This window comes from Anolis sagrei, chromosome 5, assembly GCF_037176765.1.
Source record: "Anolis sagrei isolate rAnoSag1 chromosome 5, rAnoSag1.mat, whole genome shotgun sequence".
In the NCBI taxonomy this organism is placed as follows: Eukaryota; Metazoa; Chordata; class Lepidosauria; order Squamata; family Dactyloidae; genus Anolis; species Anolis sagrei.
In genome coordinates this window covers 104,832,816-104,852,066 of record NC_090025.1, presented here as the reverse complement: position 1 = coordinate 104,852,066, position 19,251 = coordinate 104,832,816, and the positions used below count along the sequence as shown (strand labels likewise).

Here is a 19,251-nt window from a genome sequence, read left to right as displayed (position 1 = left end):
AATACAGAGTTCACTAATATTGCTTGAGACTAGAAATGTTTTGAATATTTTCAGATTTTGGAATACCTGTATTTGCATATACAGCCAGTCCCCGAGTTATAAATATCTGACTTACAAATGTCTCATAGTTAAGAACAGGGGTGAGACAACAGGAAGTAAGAGAAATCTGTTACAAGAGCGTGTTTTAGCCAAGTCCCATGCAAAAGACACACAGGCAAAAGGAAAAAGGAGCAGAAAAACTTTACTCTTATTAGCAAAGACATAAACTTGCAGTGTTGCATACAAAATCAAACAGTGCAATAAACTTAGATAGTCTTTGTAAGTAACACAGAATAAGGATTCTTCATCTTCATTCAAATGAGAGAGAGAGAGAGCAAAACATAAACCTTGAGTAAATAGCTATTCCACCATAGCAAAGAGCATTGCTGATAGAATATAACAGCATCTCCTACAGAGCAGCATATTGCTTCTCCTCCTCAGAGTAACGTATTGCTTCTCCAAACTGTATTCTAAAATCCATACAGGTATACCCCATTGGGTGAGGCCCAAACATGCTGGCTGACCTACATTACCAGCTGCACATAATAATTAACATCATAAAGTTTTTCTTTAACCCACACTTGATCTTGCTACAACTTACTGTAACAAAATCTACCACTTGGAAGGGAAATTCACTCCTAAAAGAGTTATCAAGGGAGGGGGAGGAGGCATCTCCACCAATCTTTGTTTCCACAACAGGCAAATTTCCTAAAATGCAATTTCACAGGGACAGAAAGTGAGGTGAACTCTTCTGAACAGGGGCACAGACACAAAACAAACCCCACTGGAGTTTTAACCTTCCCTATGGTATCCAAAGCTCAATATACATATTTATTTTTGCCGGAGTTACACTTTAAAATGTTCCTGTTCCGACTTACAAACAAATTCACCAAACCTACAGAACCTATCTTGTCTGTAACTTGGGGACTGCCTGTACATACATAGTTAGATATTTTGTGGATGGGACCCAAGTCTGAACATGAAATTAACTGATGCTTCATATACACCTTATACACAGACAGTGTAGGTAATTTTATACAATATTGTAATAATGTTGTACATGAACCAAGGATTGTATACAATAGACCAGGGGTCCTCAAACTTTTTAAATAGAGGGCTAGGTCACAGTCCCTCAAACTGCTGGAGGCCGGATTATAATTTGGAAAAAAAAAAAAGAATGAATTCCTATGCACACTGCATATATCTTATTTGTAGTGCAAACACACTTAAAACAATACAATAATTAAAATGAAGAACAATTTTAACAAATATAAACTTATTAGTATTTCAATGAGAAGTGTGGGTCTACTTTTGGCAAATGAGATAGGATTGTTGTTGTTATTGTGTGCTTTCAAGTCGTTTCAGAGTTAGGTTGACCCTGAGTAAGGGCTGGGTAAATGACCTTGGAGGGCCGCATCCGGCCCCCGAGCCTTAGTTTGAGGACCCCTGCAATAGACCATCAGAAAGCACCCATGTGGACAGTTTTCGGATTTTTTTCCAGTGTTGTTTGTTGCTTTTCCTTCAGTTGCTTTGACTTTAAAAGATTTCTCTTTCTATCCTGACTAACGATAGTAGATATGACCCACAATCCTCAAATTGCTTCTCCTGCTGCCATGGCCTTCTTGTTTTCTTGAATGGGAGAAAGGGAGAGGACTCAGTATAATGAATTCAAGCATATTCAACCAAGCTAATGAACTAAAACATCTTCAAACTGCAGCATTAATTGGGGATCCAGTAGGCGAAAGCACTAGAAAAAAAAGAATGTTAATAACTAGTTCATTGACAGGCTGATTCCAGTCTCTGCCTCTCAGACAATAATTATATTAAAAACAATAAATGGGTTTCAGTGTCCTTTTTGGTAACCGTGCTAGTTTCTTTTGTTTCAAGATAAAACTATTAAACTCTGGAAGGTTACTGAACGAGATAAGAAACCCGAGGGATACAATTTAAAAGATGAAGAGGGAAAGCTAAAAGATCTTTCTACTGTGACCTCACTTCAGGTGAGTTTTCTCCATTCAAATTACAGTTCTATTAACGTGCAATATGTATTATCAGTTCTATTAACTATCATGTTCAGGTATTTTCATTACTATTATTACATGGTTTTAAAAAGAGGCATGATTGCATATGAACATGATTTCTCTATACATATTTATTATAGTCTTAAATATGAATTTAATTCCATTATTTCCTCACAATAACTCTATGTTACTGAATTACACTGAGAGTGAATGAATGATCCTGGGGTGTGTTGCGGGGGTAGAAGAGAAAAGTAAAACACACACAACAACTGTGATTTGTAGGCATGTGAATTCCTCCTCTCTTGGCCTCCTCCAGCTGTGCAATAGGATGGAGTGTCTCAAAGGCAAGCAGTTAGTTCCAATCCAAAACACTGCAGAGTCCTGGTTACAGCAGAGATTTTTATAGCACGCCGTTTAAATAAGCACACTTGAGCTCTGGCTTTCATCTAAACTCCTTTGGAGGTTTATTCTTCAGTCATTGCTACATACAACTATTTACAGATCTGCTATCAGTATAAAGAGATACTCACAGCCATAGCAAGACACTCGAATGACACGAATGGCGATAGATTACAGATGCAGAGAGATCATGGCAAGCTATATGAGATAGCTGAGAGCAAGTACATAGCAAAGAGGAAGTCCACATACATGCTACTCCAGTTTCTCCCTCCAGGGAGGAAATAACTCAGCTATCTGTCTAGGATCACATCTCTATTTTTCTTAACCCTTCAGTGGAATTTGCTGTGAACACATGTGCATTAGAATTGTATTTTTCCACACACTGGAGGTACAAGAAATTCATTCCTATCTAATACAACATTTTTCTGCCTGACAGGGTGCATCTGAATTAATTCAGATTGACACCACTTTAGCCACCATGACCCAGTGCTATGGAATCATGGGAGTTGTAGTTTTACAAGGTCTTTAGACTTCCCCGGCAAAGAGTGCTGGTGCCTCACCAAACCACAAATCCAAGGATTCCGTAGCATTGAGTTGTGACATAAGTGTTGTCGAACAGTATTAATTCTAGTGTGGATGCACCCTAAGTCATCAGGAGCCGTTCATATGTGAATGAGGTTTGAACCCAGATCTCTGGTCAAAGTCCAAGACCCTTTACCTTATACCATATTGATTTGCCTTTTATGTGTACTCTCTAAATTCTTAAATAATTTAGAGTTTTATAAGTTCATCTTATAAATTTGTTTCTAAGATGAATAAAATTAAATAATTAAATATTATTTAGTTTTATTGCATAAAGGCATAATATTCTCTAGTTAACAAAAGTAACATTTTAGAAGGGTGTTAGCTGGTATAGTGGTTTGAATCAGAATTCAAATCTCTTCTGGGCTCTGGAAATCCACTGGGTGACTTTGGACAAGTCACACTTTCTCAGCCGCAGGAGAGGGCAAAGGCAACTCTCCTTCTGATCACATCTTACTATTCCGGCTCTCTTAGGCACTTTCTCCACTGCCCTATATCCCAGGATCCCATCCCAGAGTATCTGCTTTAAAGTGGATTACAGTGTTCCCTCCCTAAGACACACGGTAGCAAACCTCTTTATTTAAGTAAAGAGCTTCAGAAGTTTGGTAGTTTTGCTCCTTTGTAAGTGTGCCTTTTGCCTCCCATCCCAAATCAGATGGGGAATCAGCTACCATCAAACTCACTGGATCTTTACTAAGGAGAAAAAAAATGTCATTGTATAATATAAGAGGTTCCTTATATATACAAATCTATATTTTTGAAAAATTCACTTGGAAACAATGGAAAGAAATTTACATGATATTATTTGTTTCTATAGGTACCTGTACTGAAGCCTACGGACTTGATGGTAGAAGTCAGCCCTAGACGCATTTTCGCCAATGGCCACACCTATCATGTCAACTCCATTTCCGTCAACAGTGATTGTGAAACATATATGTCAGCAGATGATTTGAGGATTAACCTCTGGCATTTAGCAATTACAGATCGAAGTTTTAGTATCCTTTGACATGGCTGCTTGCATGGACCGCTCTTACACAATAATAATAATAATAATAATAATAATAATAATAATAATTTATATATATATACCGTTCCATCTCCCCGAGGAAACTCAGAGTTGTTACCAGGTAACATCACAAAACATACAAAGTAAAAAAAACCAACATAACCATAAGATTAAAAAAAACAAAATATAAGCATAAAAATTGTCGCCATAACACACATATATTAAAAGTATTTTAATTAGTCTACTATACTTAGATCTCCAGCATTGTTTTGCCACTCTTTATTTCTGGGTTGGTGGATGTTTAAACAAACTTCTGAATGGGTTGCTGTGAGTTTTCTGGGCTGTATGGCCATATTCCAGAAGCATTCTCTCCTGATGTTTTTCCCACATCTATGACAGGCATACTCAGTAGTTGTGAGGTCTATTGAAAACTAGGCTAGTGGGGGTTTAATCTATCTTTCGAATGTCCAAGGTGGGAGAAAGAACTCTTGTCTGCTTGAGGCAAGTGTGAATGTTGCAATTGGTCACCTTGATTAGCTTTGAATGGCCTTGCAGCTTCAAAGCCTGGCTGCTTCCTGTCTGGGGAATCTTTTGTTGGGAGGTGTTAGCTGGCCCTGGTTGTTTCCTTTCAGAAATTCCCCTGTTTTCAGAGTGTTGTTCTTTATTTACTGTCCCGATTTTAGAGTTTTTTAAAAATACTGTTAGCCAGATTTTGTTCACTTTCATTGTTTCCTCCTTTCTGTGAAAATTGTCCACATGTATTGTCGAAGGCTTTCATGGCCGGAATCACTGGGTTGTTGTAGGTTTTTCCGGGCTATATGGCCATGTTCTAGAGGCATTTTCTCCTGACATTTCGCCTGCATCTATGGCAAGCATCCTCAGAGGTAGTGAGGTCTGTTGGAAGTAGGAAATGGATTTATATATCTGTTGAATGACCAGGGTGGGACAAAGGACTTTTGTCTGCTACAGCTAGGTGTGAATGTTTCAACTGACCACCTTGATTACATTGAATGGCTTGGAAGTGCCTGGGGGGAATCTTTTGTTGAGAGTGATTTGATGTGCCTGATTGTTTACTCTCTGTTGTTTTGCTGTTGTAATTTTAGAGTTTTTTAATACTGGTAGCCAGATTTTGTTCATTTTCATGGTTCCTTTCTGTTGAAATTGTCCACATGCTTGTGGATTTCAATGGCTTCTCTGTGTAGTCTGACATGGTGGTTGTTAGAGTGGTCCAGCATTTCTGTGCTCTCAAATAATATGCTGTGTCCAGGTTGGTTCATCAGGTGCTCTGCTATGAAATTAACTATGACCGGGCTGAGAGGGCTCCCCATAGCTACTCCATCTTTCTGTTTGTAGAATTCATTATCCCACTGAAAGTAGCTGATGGTGAGGTAATGGTGAAACAGAGCTGTGATGTCTTCTGGGAACCTCTGGTTGATGAGTGCCATGGTGTCTGCTACCGGGACCATGGTAAATAGAGACACCACATCGAAGCTGATCCATTTGTCGTTGGTATTTAGCTTGAGATTGCTGATTTTTTCAATGAAGTGGGCCGAGTCCTTGTTGTACAGAACAGAAAGATGTGCTGGCTGAACTGCTGACCTGAAGGTTGGCAGTTTGAATCTGGGGAGCGGGGTGAGCTCCCATCTGTCAGCTCCAGCTTCCCATGCAGGGAGATGAGAGAAGCCTCCCACAGGATGGTAAAACATCCAGGCATCCCCTGGGCAATGTCCCTGCAGGCATCCAATTCTCTCACACCAGAAGTGACTTGCAGTTTCTCAAGCTGCTTCTGACACACACACAAAATGTTTGAAATGTATAGAGCAACTAAGGTAAATAACTAAATTGGTTTAAAAAAAATGCTCACTTTTTAAGCTAAATTAATAAGCACTTTTTGCTTCTGTGTATTACATTCACTGGCAAATGCTTTTCTTGATTTCAGGGTTTTGAAAAATGAGAGGCGCATTCGATGCGATGGCACATTAGATTTCAGTAAATACAGTTTTGTCTCCAAAATACTGTTTGTTCCTTAATCACTATTGCTATTCAGACATTGTAGATATAAAGCCAGCTAACATGGAAGACTTGACGGAAGTTATAACGGCATCTGAATTCCATCCACACCACTGCAATCTTTTTGTCTACAGCAGCAGCAAAGGCTCTTTGAGACTTTGTGACATGAGGGCATCTGCGCTCTGTGACAAACATTTCAAACGTAAGTTCAAGAGTGACATTTTCATTTAACAGTTTAGCTCCCAAATACTGCAAATCTATATAGTTTTTTATTAACTAAAAAACAAAACGCACACATACACAAATACTTTACTAACAAACAAAAATTTCTATGAACCTTACTCTCATTGCCTATTTTTATTGTCAGTGGCAACGGCAGCACAGCAAGGCAGGAACAGATCAATCACAGCCACCTTAGGCTATAAACTACTTTATTTTACAGCTATATACATTAGAAGCTACTTAACACTCAGCACATCGTAAACTTGCTTCTTTACCGTCGGATCGTAACATTGCAGAAAAAACAAACTGTTATCAGTACTAGTCCACACCTCTTGCATTCCAGAGTGACGTATGATGCTGCATCCATTTGTTCTATACACTTGATTTAGGAATGCTGTTCTCTAGGAATGCCGTTCCCTCCATGGTTCAGTTAACTCTTTCCACACAGGAATACATTACACTCGGCACATAGCTACTGCGTTTTAAACATACATAGATACTTTGAAATCTACATTATAAATTGCAAACAGCTTCAACATTTATCCCTTTCTAGCTGTTCCCTGCCACGCGTTGCTGTGGCCCAGTCTGATGATCTGGAAAATAAAGTAATGAGAAAGTGTTGGTTTCTGATATATGTAATTTCTTTATGCTTGTGCGTAAACAGTATTTGATTACGTTTTCTTGCCGTGGTGAAGGGAGTTGGACAGGATGGCCTTAAGTATTTTCCATTGGTCATAGGGGTTCTGTGTGGGAAGTTTGCCCCAATTCTCTCATTTGTGGGGTTCAGCATGCTCTTTGATTGTAGGTGAACTATAAATCCCAGTAACTACAACTCCCAAATGTCAATGTCTATTTCCCCCAAGCTCCATCTGTGTTCATATTTGGGCATATGGAATAGTCATGCCAAGTTCGGTCCAGATCCATCATTGTTTGAGTCCATGGTTCTCTCTGGATGTAGGTGTACTACAACTCCCAAACTCAACGTCAATGCCCACCAAACACTTCTAGTATTTTATGTTGGTCTTGGGAGTCCTGTGTGCCACGTTTGGTTCAGTTCCATCATTGGTGGAGTTCAGAATGCTCTTTGATTGTAGGTTAACTATAAATCCCAGAAACTATAACTCCAAATGACAAACTCAATTTTTTGAGTGATGGTCACTCCTTGGGTTAGTAGGTGTCTTGTGGCCAAGTTTGCGTCAATTCATCCAGTGGTTTTTGAGTTCTGTTAATCCCACAAACTAACATTACATTTTTATTTATATAGAAGATTAGTCTACTCCGTTTAAATGATATTGTGTCACACTTCTACTTTTGATAGCACTCTACTAATTCATTAATCCTACAGTTGACGAATCGGTCTCTCTCTCTCTCTCTCTCTCTCTCTCTCTATCTTGTTGACTCTACCAGTTTTTGAAGAACCAGAAGACCCCGGTAGCCGCTCCTTTTTCTCTGAAATCATTTCTTCTGTGTCGGATGTCAAATTCAGCCACAGCGGAAGATATATGTTAGCAAGGGATTATCTCACTGTCAAGGTTTGGGATCTGAACATGGAAACAAAGCCTATAGAAATATATCAGGTATTTTATAGCACTGTAAAGGATTTTTTTAAATTCCTTTACAAAAATTTAAATATAATTCTACAAATTGCTCAATGAAACTGGTATAATTGTATATATTCAGAATGCTATTTTTGACCTATAATGTCTTATGAGATATTTTTCCAGTAGCGGAGAATCAGCTAGGACAGCCCTTTTTAGCATTCCTGGGTTCCAATTTTTTTTACAGAAATCTGGGATTTCCCCATAAAGGCACATTTTGTGATTTCGTTGCATATTATTATCCTAGCAAGAAGGTAATTCCTGCTCTGGCAGAGGACAGAGTCTTGTCCTTCCCAGCAAAAGGAAATAATAATAATAATAATAATAATAATAATAATAATAATAATAATAATCTTTATTCATACCCCATCATCATTTCCCCAGAGGGACTTGGAGCAATTTGCATGAGGCCAAGCCCAACAATACATCAGTAAAAACAACAAAGCAATAAGCAAATAAAACAATACAATTAATATAACTTACATATAGACAATAACACGCAACAATTTTAAAACCTATGGCTGGGCCAGATGTAATAGTTAAAAATTTAAAAATAAACGCTGGGCATGAACAGAGGTAGGATGTATCTAGTAGGAGGGTTTAAAAGAAATGTAGGGAGAGCAACCCAACGGGTAGTTAAAGTGCTTCTGAGGACATTTTGCAGGGAATTGTTTCCTTTATTCAGGGAAGGCACACTGGAATAGCCACGTTTTCAGGCTCCTCATAAAGACTACCAATGTGGGGGCTTGCCTGATATCCTTGGGAAGTGGGTTCCAAAGTTGGGGGGGCCACCATAGAGAAGGCCCTCTCCCTCGTCCCTATCAATTGTGCCTGCGAAGGGGGTGGGAGTGAGAGCAGGGCCTCTCCAGATGATTGATGAGACTGCGTGGGTTCATACACAGAATGGGGTCACACAGGTAGGCAGGTCCCAAACCATTCAGGGCTTTGTAGGTAAGAACCTGCACCTTGAATTGGGACCGGAAAATGAACGACAGCCAATGGAGTTCCTTAAACAGAGGGATTGACCGCTCCCTGTAAGTCTCCTGGCTGCCTGGCTGCCACCCGCTGTACCAATTGAAATTTCCGAGCCGTCTTCAAGGGATTGTAAACTCAGTGGGATATTCTACAAAGCTATTGCAATGTATTACAACAATCATCTTTTTCAACCATGTTTTTTTTAAAAAAAAAAATAATTTCATTCTCTTAATCTCCTGGAACAAAAATGTGTTGTATCTTTCCCCTAACCCACATTTTATCCTAAGGAGAAAAATGTAAGAGGGTTAGATTGGGAGGGTGTTTGGCTTAAAGCAATGTTAGAGAAAATTGAGATTTGATGTGTTCCCAATTGTGCATTTTGCTGGGGTGGAGACGATGAATGAAGAGATTAGGTGGTGATTACATATGGAAAGAAACCTGTCTTTTCAATGTCTCTTGACTTTTAAAAGTTGGTACTGATAGCCTGTAAGATGAAACACTAAGCAAGGTCTAGCCTTGGAGGACCAACGGTGTCTTTTGTTCACCAAACAGATCCACGACTATTTGAGAAGCAAGTTGTGTTCCCTTTATGAAAATGACTGCATCTTTGACAAGTTTGAATGTGCGTGGAATGGCTCGGACAGGTAATGTTTTCAGTCCAAATCATGTTATACTTAATTTAGATTGGGGGTTGGGGCTCAGGCCCCTTCTACACCGCTATATACTCCATATTATCAAAGCAGATAATCCAACTTTGAGTTAGATTATGTGAGTCTACACTGCCATATAAGCCAGTTCAAAGCAGATAATCTGGATTTTATATGGCAGTGGAGAAGAGGCCCTAGGGTGCAGAAATAATCACAAATAGCTAATCATGTCCCAAATCAACTATTGTTACACACACACAAAGGCAGGGGTCCTCAAACTTTTTAAACAGAGGAACAGGTCACAGTCCCTCAAACTGTTGGGCCGGATTATAATTTGAAAAAAACATGAATGAATTCCTATGCACACTGCACATATCTTATTTGTAGTGCAAAAAACACTTTAAAATAATACAATAATTAAAATGAAATATGATTTAAATAAATATAAGCTTATTCGTATTTCAGTGGGAAGTGTGGGCCCGCTTTTGGCTGATGATATAGGATTGTTGTTGTTGTTGTTGTGTGCCTTCAAGTCATTTCAGACTTAGGTTGACCCTGAGCAAGGGCCAGATAAATAACCTTGGAGGGCCATATCCAGTTCCCGGGCTGTAGCTTTAGGACCCCTGCACTAAGGGAGCCTCTGGTGGCACAGCGGGTAAACTGCTGAGCAGCTGAACTTGCTGACCAAAAGGTCAGTGGTTCGAATCCAGGGAGTTGTATGAGTTCCTGCTGTTAGCCCCAGCTTCTGCCAACCTAGCAGTTCTAAAACATGCAAATGTGAGTACCACTGTCATTGGTACCACTCCAGCGGGAATGTAACAGTGCTCCTTGCAGTTAAACCAGTCACATGACCTTGGAGGCGTCTACAGATAACGCTGGCTCTCCGGCTTAGAAATGGAGATGAGCACCCCCCCCCCCAAGTCAGACACAACTAGACTTAATGTCAAGGGGAAACCTTTACCTTTTTACGCACACACTTTTGAAATATATATTGTCAGCGATACCAAAATGTAAAAGCAACAACCACCAATAATATGCAAGGAAGAATGCATGATCTTAAATTAAAACATTAATGAAAAAGGGAAAGCAAACCTTGAGCAAGGTTTTGTGAGCAAGGTGAGTTTTTATAATCCTCCTTTAGCCAGTTCTGCTTGGCTCCAGGATCAGGGGAAAAAAATTTCCTCAGTAAGTCCAATGACTTTCTTAAGGAGGCAAATTGGTCAACTTGACAGGGTATAACCTGCTATGGCAATGTTGCCTTGCAGTTCCACTTCTGTTGAACAGTAATTTCTATTTGCAGATAAAGGTATATACTGTATATTCTGGTGTATAAGACTACTTTTTAACCCAAGAAAATCTTCTCAAAAGTCAGGGGTCGTCTTATATGTGGGGGGTCACCTTATACGCGGGAGCCGTTTTATACGCTGGAGTAGCCTTATGCATGGGAGTCGTCTTATACGCCGGGAGTCGTCTTATAGGCCGGGTGCTGAAACTTCCAATCCGGATTGGAGAATCTGTGGTTGCTGCATATTGTGGAGGGGGGGGGGGCTAAAAATGGCAGTGGCCATGTCCCTGCCGTATGCAGCGACTGCATGAAAGCATTAAGGGCGATGCTGTACAAGTACGGTAGAAGAAAATCCATTCATCAGGATTCGTGGACTTAATGCTGTCCCGTTGGTGAGGTGAAGGGGCACCTCACCGGGAAGGTGTAAGTGAAGGGCAGAGCAAGCTGCAGGCATCCAGGGCGACCGGGGTATGGAAAAAAGAGATAGAGTGGCTCTGGGCCCAGAAAAACACAACTCTTTTACCTGTCTGGCCCACCCTTGTATCCTATTATCCTATTACCGTAGCCAGTCTGAGTCCCTCTACAGAGGTAGAGAAGATTGGGATATAAAAGTTTTAAATAAATAAATAATAAATAAAATACCTCCTCCTCTGCCTCTCAGATCTCGCTCCTGAAGACTGCAGTGGAGCGGTGCAGGTGCGCATGTGCGAGAGGCAGAGAAGGAGGTACAGTAATAGGAAAAATATCATATAGAAATCAAATCTGATGCTTTTAAATTTTTTATTTGGTGTGTTTTGGAAGAAGCGTAGTCTTATACGGCGAGTATATCCCAAACTATGTTTTAGCTGGAAAAGTTGGGGTCGTCTTATACGCCCAGTCATCTTATATGCCGGAATATACGGTATATGTCTTCCTAAATTTGTTTCTATTTCAAACCTGGTAGGAATGAATGAGATTTGTTCAGGAACACACCTTTTTTTGCGGGATTTACGCAGGGAAAATTTGCAGTGCATGAAATCAACAACTCACGGTGTTTATCTCCTCTGCAGTGTCATTATGACAGGGGCCTATAACAACTTCTTTAGAATGTTTGATCGGAATACCAAGCGCGACGTGACTTTAGAGGCCTCCCGAGAGAGTAGCAAACCCCGGGCAATCCTGAAACCTCGCCGAGTGTGTGTCGGAGGCAAGAGGAGAAAAGACGACATCAGCGTTGACAGTCTGGACTTTACTAAGAAGATCCTGCATACAGCATGGCACCCAACAGAGAACATTATTGCGATAGCTGCCACAAACAATCTGTATATATTTCAAGACAAAATGAACTCTGGAATGCACTAGGATTGATTCCTACTGTTCTTCTCCACAAACATTTGGAAAGGTGGGATAGGTGCGACCAGTGCTTGAGCTGAGGTGCTAAGAATTTAACCTTTCTTAGAAGTAAACACCGCTGGATTCAGTGGCGCTTACTTCTCAACGGAGGTCTGTAAAATCAAGGTATGACAGAGATGGAGATGCCCTTTTAAGTAATGCACTACTCATGCCTTTGGGGAACCACCCAGATATTTCAAATCACTGCAACAGTCGCAAATGTTTCAAAAATAAATTCTCTGTTAAGAAGAGTTTACCTCTGACCTATGCATCAGTAATTTTATGTTAGCTTGTTTTGTAAAGAGTGATCATGCTCACAGTGGAAATGTGGAGGAGTCAAAAGTCAAGTTCGGATATCAGATTGACAGGCTGCACTTTGCTGTCTTATGGGGAAAAGGGTCAGGAATTCATGTTGCTACTGTAATTTCTTTGCTCCTTAGTGTTGCTTCAAGAAGAATCATCATGGGTGGTGGCCTAAAGAAAAGACTAGCAAGAATAGCCAGATGATACCTCTCATCGAGTCCATTTTCACTGCTTGTATAATTAGTGGCAAGTGTGGTCTTCACCATAACTCGCCGAGCATGGGTGAGATTGGTTCAGTAAATATTCTGAGATAATAGAAGGAATAAGATGTTTTGGAGAAAGATGGATATGGCTCCATAAGGTAGTAAGTCCATCAAGTCTACAAATAATGGTGTGTTTGATTTCCCTTGGAAGAGCAAGCAATTCTTGAAGCACAGAATGCCACAAATGCCTTATATCACAATTATCAACCTAGGGCACAAGGAGAATGCTCTTGCTGTAGGCCGGAACAGCTAACTGTACATATGCAAGAAGAAAAGGGAGTTATCAAAGATGAATGGAAAGAACTCCAGACTCGGTGGAGGCCCAGCAATAGTTATAGCAGTCCAATTCAAAGGTTCCTACCCTAGCTTAAATAAACCAGGCCAAAGGGAAGCACCATAAAGAGAGTCAGAGAGTATGAAAAACTAGTGGCAACCCATCATTTATTCAGCCTTTCTGGAGCTATATCCTGCAGTCCTTCCTACACCAGTACATGTTTTGAGAAGCAGTGGCCATTTTCCTGCCAGTGTCATCTTAGAGAGGGCGAAAAGGAGAAACATACCAAGAGGAAGTTGCGTCAAATTAACTCTTGTCATGACCACCTTCCACCTGGAAATGTATGTCCTCATTGTCGAAGACCAGGCATATCCAGAATAGTCTCCACAGTCATCAACCCACCACCAAGACTCTTCCCTTAGAAGACAACAATACTCGGCCATTAGGGATTGTTTGCGATGATGATGAACGACTATTACTCATTTTATGAGTTCATAATATAGACATTAATTAACACACAGCCTTGATCTAAACTGCTTAATTTTGTTCCATAAAAGGAAAATATAAGGGGACAGACCTTGGAATCTGCATAATTGACTGAATGTAGCAGACTGCATCACCTAGCCATCAAAATCGCCACAGTACAAGTATTTTGGGATATTAAACCACTCCTCTGTATAGTATGGTTACTGCATCATGCAATTTGAAAACAACAGCATGTGGGAAGATTGCGCATTTCTCAAAACAGTTTGCTTATTTATTTATTTATTTATTTAACAGGGACCCAAACACTAAAATGGGCTATGTTACCCTTGAAATGAGCATAGGAAGTGAAACATGGGAGGCGGGAGTAACGTGTATGTCAATGATCTCCAAATATATTTCTTGCCTTTGCCATAAGACCATGGTTGGTTGAATTGGATTTTCATGGACTCTGTTTGCATGTAGCTCCTATCCACTCCCTTTTAGTCCAGACTTTAGAGGAGTGGCTGAGGAATTGGATTTGTTTCAGGGGTAAGGTTCAGCAACTTGGAAAGCAGCTTTAAAATTTGGACTAAAGCCTGCTGCTGAGTTACCACCACTCTTGAGTTGCCACCACAAGCTTCTTCATTGGCTTCTCAGCCATTAATTTTGGATTACTTTCAACTGATTTTCCAGGGAAAAGTTGTAGAATCCTAGAATTATAGAATTTGAAGAGATCACAAGGGCCATCCAGTCCAATCCCTGCCATGCAGGAAAAGCACAATCAAAGCATTCCCAACAGATGGCCTCCAGCTGCTTCTTTAAAATCTCTCAAGTAGGAGCCTCCACCACACTCTGTGGCAGCATGTTCCACTGATAAACGGCTCTTACCACCAGGAAGTTCTTATGGTTTAGGGATAATCTCTTTCCTTGCCATTTGAATTCATTGCTCCACATCCTAGTCTCTAGAGCTGAAAACAAGCTTGCCTTCTCCTCAATTTGACATACTTTCAAATATTTTAAGATGGGTATCATATCCCTTCTCAGCCTTCTTTTCTCCAAGCTAAACATACGCAGGTCCCGAAGTAATTCCTTCCAGACCTTTGGCCACTCTTCTCTTGTGGAGCTTGGCTTCCAGACCTTTGGCCACCCTTCTTTGGACACCCTCCAGCTTGCCAATATCCTTGAATTGTTTTGAACTGGAAAGAGTGTTCCAAGCAGAACTAGAGTGAGTATTACTTCCCTCAATCTAGGCATTATTCTCTTATTGATGACACCTAGAATCACATTGGATTTTTAAGCTGCTGCATCACACTATTGACACACATTCAGCATGTCTACTCAGACTCCTAGTGTCCTTTCACATGTAGTCACCCATTCTATATCTGTGCATTTCATTTGTATTGTCTAAACGAAGTACCATACATTTCTCCCTATTGAAACAAATTTTGACCCAGTTCTCTAATCTGTTACGGTCATTTTGGATTCTGATCCTGTCCTCTGGAGTAAAGCTATCCCTCCCAATTTGGTGCCATCTGCAAATTCAATAAGGATGCCTCGTATTCTATCATCCAAGTCAAATATGTTGAATAGCACAGGGTCCAGAAACCTGTGGCATCCCATTGGTCACTTCTCCATTGGTAAGCACCTTTCGTGTTCAGCCAGTGAAACAATTCCCAATCCACCGGACAATAGCAATATCTGGTCCACATTTCACTAACCTCTTTGTGGGAATCTCGAGGGGGATGTTGTCAAAGGCGTTACTGAAATCAAGATATTCTACATCCACAGCATTCCCTTCATCTACCAAGCTTGTAACTTTATTAAAAAAGAGAGAGAGATAAGATTCATTTGCCATGGACTTGGTTTTGAGAAACCCATGTTGACTTTTTGTGAGTTTGGCATTCTTCATAAAGAAATGCATAGGCTTGATTTGGAGTTGAGAAATGGGAAGGAAAGTCTAAAGAGATTCCAAGGCAAGGTGACATCGGAAGCTGTGTCACCATATGAAATTAACGACACCTGCCCCACCCTTTTCTTAACTGACAATGGATATTTTTGCGTAGAAGCATAACGCATGTGCATCACTTCCAATAATCTACATCAAAGTAGAAAATGCATATAATAATTTTAAGTGGAAAGAAAGAATGTTTCCAGTTATGGTATGCCCTTCAAGGTGGGTAGTATTTATGTATATTGTATTCTAATGCAATCTGTTCTTCTTGTACAAAAATCTTATGAATGCAAAATACCGTGTAGCCAAATTACATTTTAAGTCTTAATTCATTAATCAAAGCAGTTCAAAAATGCTGAGGGAATTCAAGCATTTGCAGCTGCAAAGACGTATCTGTGCTGAGGGATTAGTAGTAACTTCAGACAGTAACAATGATTTTATTTTGAAAATGACTTCCATCTCTCATCCGTTATATTTAACTCCTGAGTATGGAACTGGTTTATATGGAGACTTTGAAATTTTTTTACAGAGAGACAGAGAGTTCCTCTGCAAAGTGTGTAAGCCCCAGACATTTAGGAAATAAATTCTTGCATAAATACAGAATGGGCCTCATTCAGATAAAGCTTCAGTTAAAAAAAAAGGAAGAACTAAAATGGGAGAGTGATATATTTAGGCCTCTGGTACCACCATTACAATCCCATTTCCTGGTTCTGTGAATGTAAAAAAGAAATTTATTTCTCATCATGAATCCAAGAAAGCAATTTATTTCCCCCTTTTGGTTCTGGGCTTTCAGTGGTAGAGAATGGTAAACTTGATAAATATGTTTATTTAGAAGGCTTCGTGGCTGTATTTTTGTGCTAAAAATTATGCTGACTATTGCTTGAACATATTTATAAATATGTTGATACCGGCTTTTTAAATAAAACTTTCTTTTTAAAAAATTAACTGTGTTTATTTATTTATTTGCAGTAATTATAACCCTTCTTACCTCGAAGGGGTCTCCAGGCAGCTTACAGAATACACACATATGACAAACATTCGATGTTGATTATACAGAATTATACACTTAACAAGGACAAACACAAACGGGGTAAACGCAGTTGTTCCCATCTTATTTTCGGCATCTTGGAGGCTGTGCTCGACTCTGGCCACGGGATGCTATCGCTCCATCTTCCATGCTTAGGCGCTTTCCTCCAATTGATCAACGTCCTTAAGGGCGCCTTTATTACCTCCCTGTTAAAAGCGGTATATATTTATCTGTTCGCGTGTCTGCTTTCAACCTGCTAGATAGGCAGGTGAGCTGGGGCTAACGGCGGGTGCTCAACCCTGACCCAGGATCAAACTGCTGACCTTTCAATTGGCAGGATTTTTCTGCAGCACAGCGGTTTAGCCTGCTGTATTAAGCCCTGGCCAGTATAGTTCTCAGATTGTATAACCATTCCTTCAAATTGGAGATTTAAAGCTCGAATTCAGTTCTTAAAACTTTATTTTTTAAAAATTCCTATTGCAAAATATAAGGGTAAAAATTCCAACATTATGCAGAAAATAATTGCAGAAATAAAAATGGACAACTATAGCTGACCTCTATTCCACACATCCACTGCAGGAATAAAAAAAGCGTAGCGCTGCCCCTTCATTTAAGACATATTATTCCAACTTCCAAAGTTTCTGCCATAATATACTGTATATACTCGAGTATAAGCCTAGTTTTTCAGCCCCTTTTTTAGGCTGAAAAATCTCCCCTCGGCTTATACTCGAGTCAATGTTATTTACTATTTTACTCTGTTATTAGTATTATTTTTGTTGCATTTATTATTTTACTCTATTTATTATTATTATTACATTTATTATTTTACTCTTTATTGTTATTACAACATTTATTATTTTACTTTCTTATTACTGTTATTACATTTCCATTGTTTTACTCTATTATTATTTTTTACATTTATTATTTTACTCCCTTTATTGTTATTGGAAGGATGTGTAAGCACATTTACATTGAAGAAGGTTAGAATAATGGTTTAATCAGAGTTGGACAGCTTTATCTTAAATTACAATTTTATGTAAATATTTTTGAATATTTACTCTACTGATGCCTCAATATTAATGTAATTTTATTGGTATCTATTTCTATTTTGAAACTTACCAGTAGCTACTGCATTTCTCACCCTCGGCTTATACTCGAGTCAATACGTTCTCCCAGTTTTTTTGTGGTAAAATTAGGTGCCTCGGCTTATATTTGGGTCGGCTTATATTCAAGTATATACAGTAAGTAATGTTTTATAATGCTTCTAAAATTAGGGAACAATTACCAATCTCAATAAAATACTGAAGAGTAGGGACATCACACTGGCAAAGAAGATCCACATAGTTAGAGCAATGGTATTCCCCATAGTAACCTATGGATGTGAGAACTGGACCATAAGGAAGGCTGAGCGAAGGAAGATAAGACAGTTTTGAACTATGGTGTTGGAGGAAAGTTCCCAGTCCATACTTCAGGAAATAAAGCTCAACTGCTCATTGGCGGGAAGGATATTAGAGGCAAAAATGAAGTACTTTGGCCATATAATGAGAAGACAGGAAAGCTTAGAGAAGACAATGATGCTGGGGAAAATAAAAAGGAAAAAGGAAGAGGGACCGACCATGGGTAAGATGGATGGATGTTATCCTTGAAATGACTGGCTTGACTTTGAAGGAGCTGGTGGTGGTGACGGCTGACAGGGAGCTCTGGCATGGGCTGGTCCATGAGGTCACAAAGGGTCAGAGGTGACTGAACGAATAAACAACAACAACGAAAACAAAATTAGGGAAGTAAAGGAGCAGTGTTATGAGCTCTAAAACTGACACGCAGCAGTGATAGTCTACTTGAGATGATCCATTTTACCAAATTTCAGATTAATCTTTAAAAATGCTGCAAGTACAAGGTAACAAATGCTACAAAGACAGCTACAATGTGCTACCATGTCTCCCAGGTTTTATAAATGTACCATATATCAAATATTGCTATCAAATTGACATAAAAAGGATTGGTGACAAAGGAGAATTTTATTGGTTGGGTAAAGTTTTGGTTCAAAGTTAAGGTTTCATCCATTAAAGCCACTTTGTAGCCCAAAGGCTACAAAGTGGAATCCACGACATGTGAGTGTGGAGAAGAGCAAACTACAGACTACCTGCTTCAATGCAACCTGAGCCCTGCCACATGCACAATGGAGGACCTTTTTGCGGCAACACCAGAGGCACTCCAAGTGGCCAAATACTGGTCAAAGGACATTTAATCAACTACCAAGCTTGCAAATTTTGTTTTGTGTCTGTTTGTTTGTTTTGTTCTGTTAGAAATGTAATACAATTGTCTGGTTGCCCCTGACACGATAAATAATCAATTAAAGCAGAGTTTTCCAAAGTGTGTGTCACGACACACTGGCAAGTTGCCTGTAGCCAACCAGTGTGTTGCTAAAAATGCCCCTTCCACAGACACACATTCCTGCCCACCAGCAGAAGCAACAGCAACCCCATGTTCGCTGCTCTTGAAGGAAGAAAAAAAAGAAGAGGTGTCACTGAGAACAACAGTAGTCATCTTGTCCCTGTGTTTGCCAACCCCGAAGGAGAAGGAGGAAGAAGAGAAGTCCCAACAGGAACAACAGTGCCGATAGCAGTCACTGAGGCAGGACCAAGGTCCCGTCATTGTCATCGTCCTCCTCAGCTCTCTGCACTGGCCTGCTCCCTGAGGTGGAGAGTGGAGGTTTATAGAGTCCCCCAAAGCGCATCTAGTTCAACCTCCTTAAACCAAGAAGGAACACATTATCAAAGCACCAGCCTCCATTTCAAACTTAAGAGAGAATT

The 19,251-nt window shown here is 39.8% G+C and overlaps 1 protein-coding gene across 3 annotated transcripts in view; it reads left to right on the top strand.

Moving 5' to 3' along the window:
- The window catches only part of PPP2R2C (protein phosphatase 2 regulatory subunit Bgamma), a 51,432-nt gene extending 35,503 nt beyond the window's left edge, over nt 1–15,929 (top strand). For all 3 annotated transcript variants that reach the window (XM_060778041.2, XM_060778039.2, XM_060778040.2), the window contains 6 exons: nt 1,927–2,039; nt 3,859–4,036; nt 6,095–6,259; nt 7,687–7,856; nt 9,405–9,496; nt 11,834–15,929. In XM_060778041.2, coding sequence (XP_060634024.1) covers nt 1,927–2,039; nt 3,859–4,036; nt 6,095–6,259; nt 7,687–7,856; nt 9,405–9,496; nt 11,834–12,125 — 1,010 coding nt within the window. In that variant the 3' untranslated portion in view covers nt 12,126–15,929. The remainder of the gene's footprint in view (nt 1–1,926; nt 2,040–3,858; nt 4,037–6,094; nt 6,260–7,686; nt 7,857–9,404; nt 9,497–11,833) is intronic.
- The last annotated feature ends 3,322 nt before the right edge of the window (nt 15,930–19,251 follow it).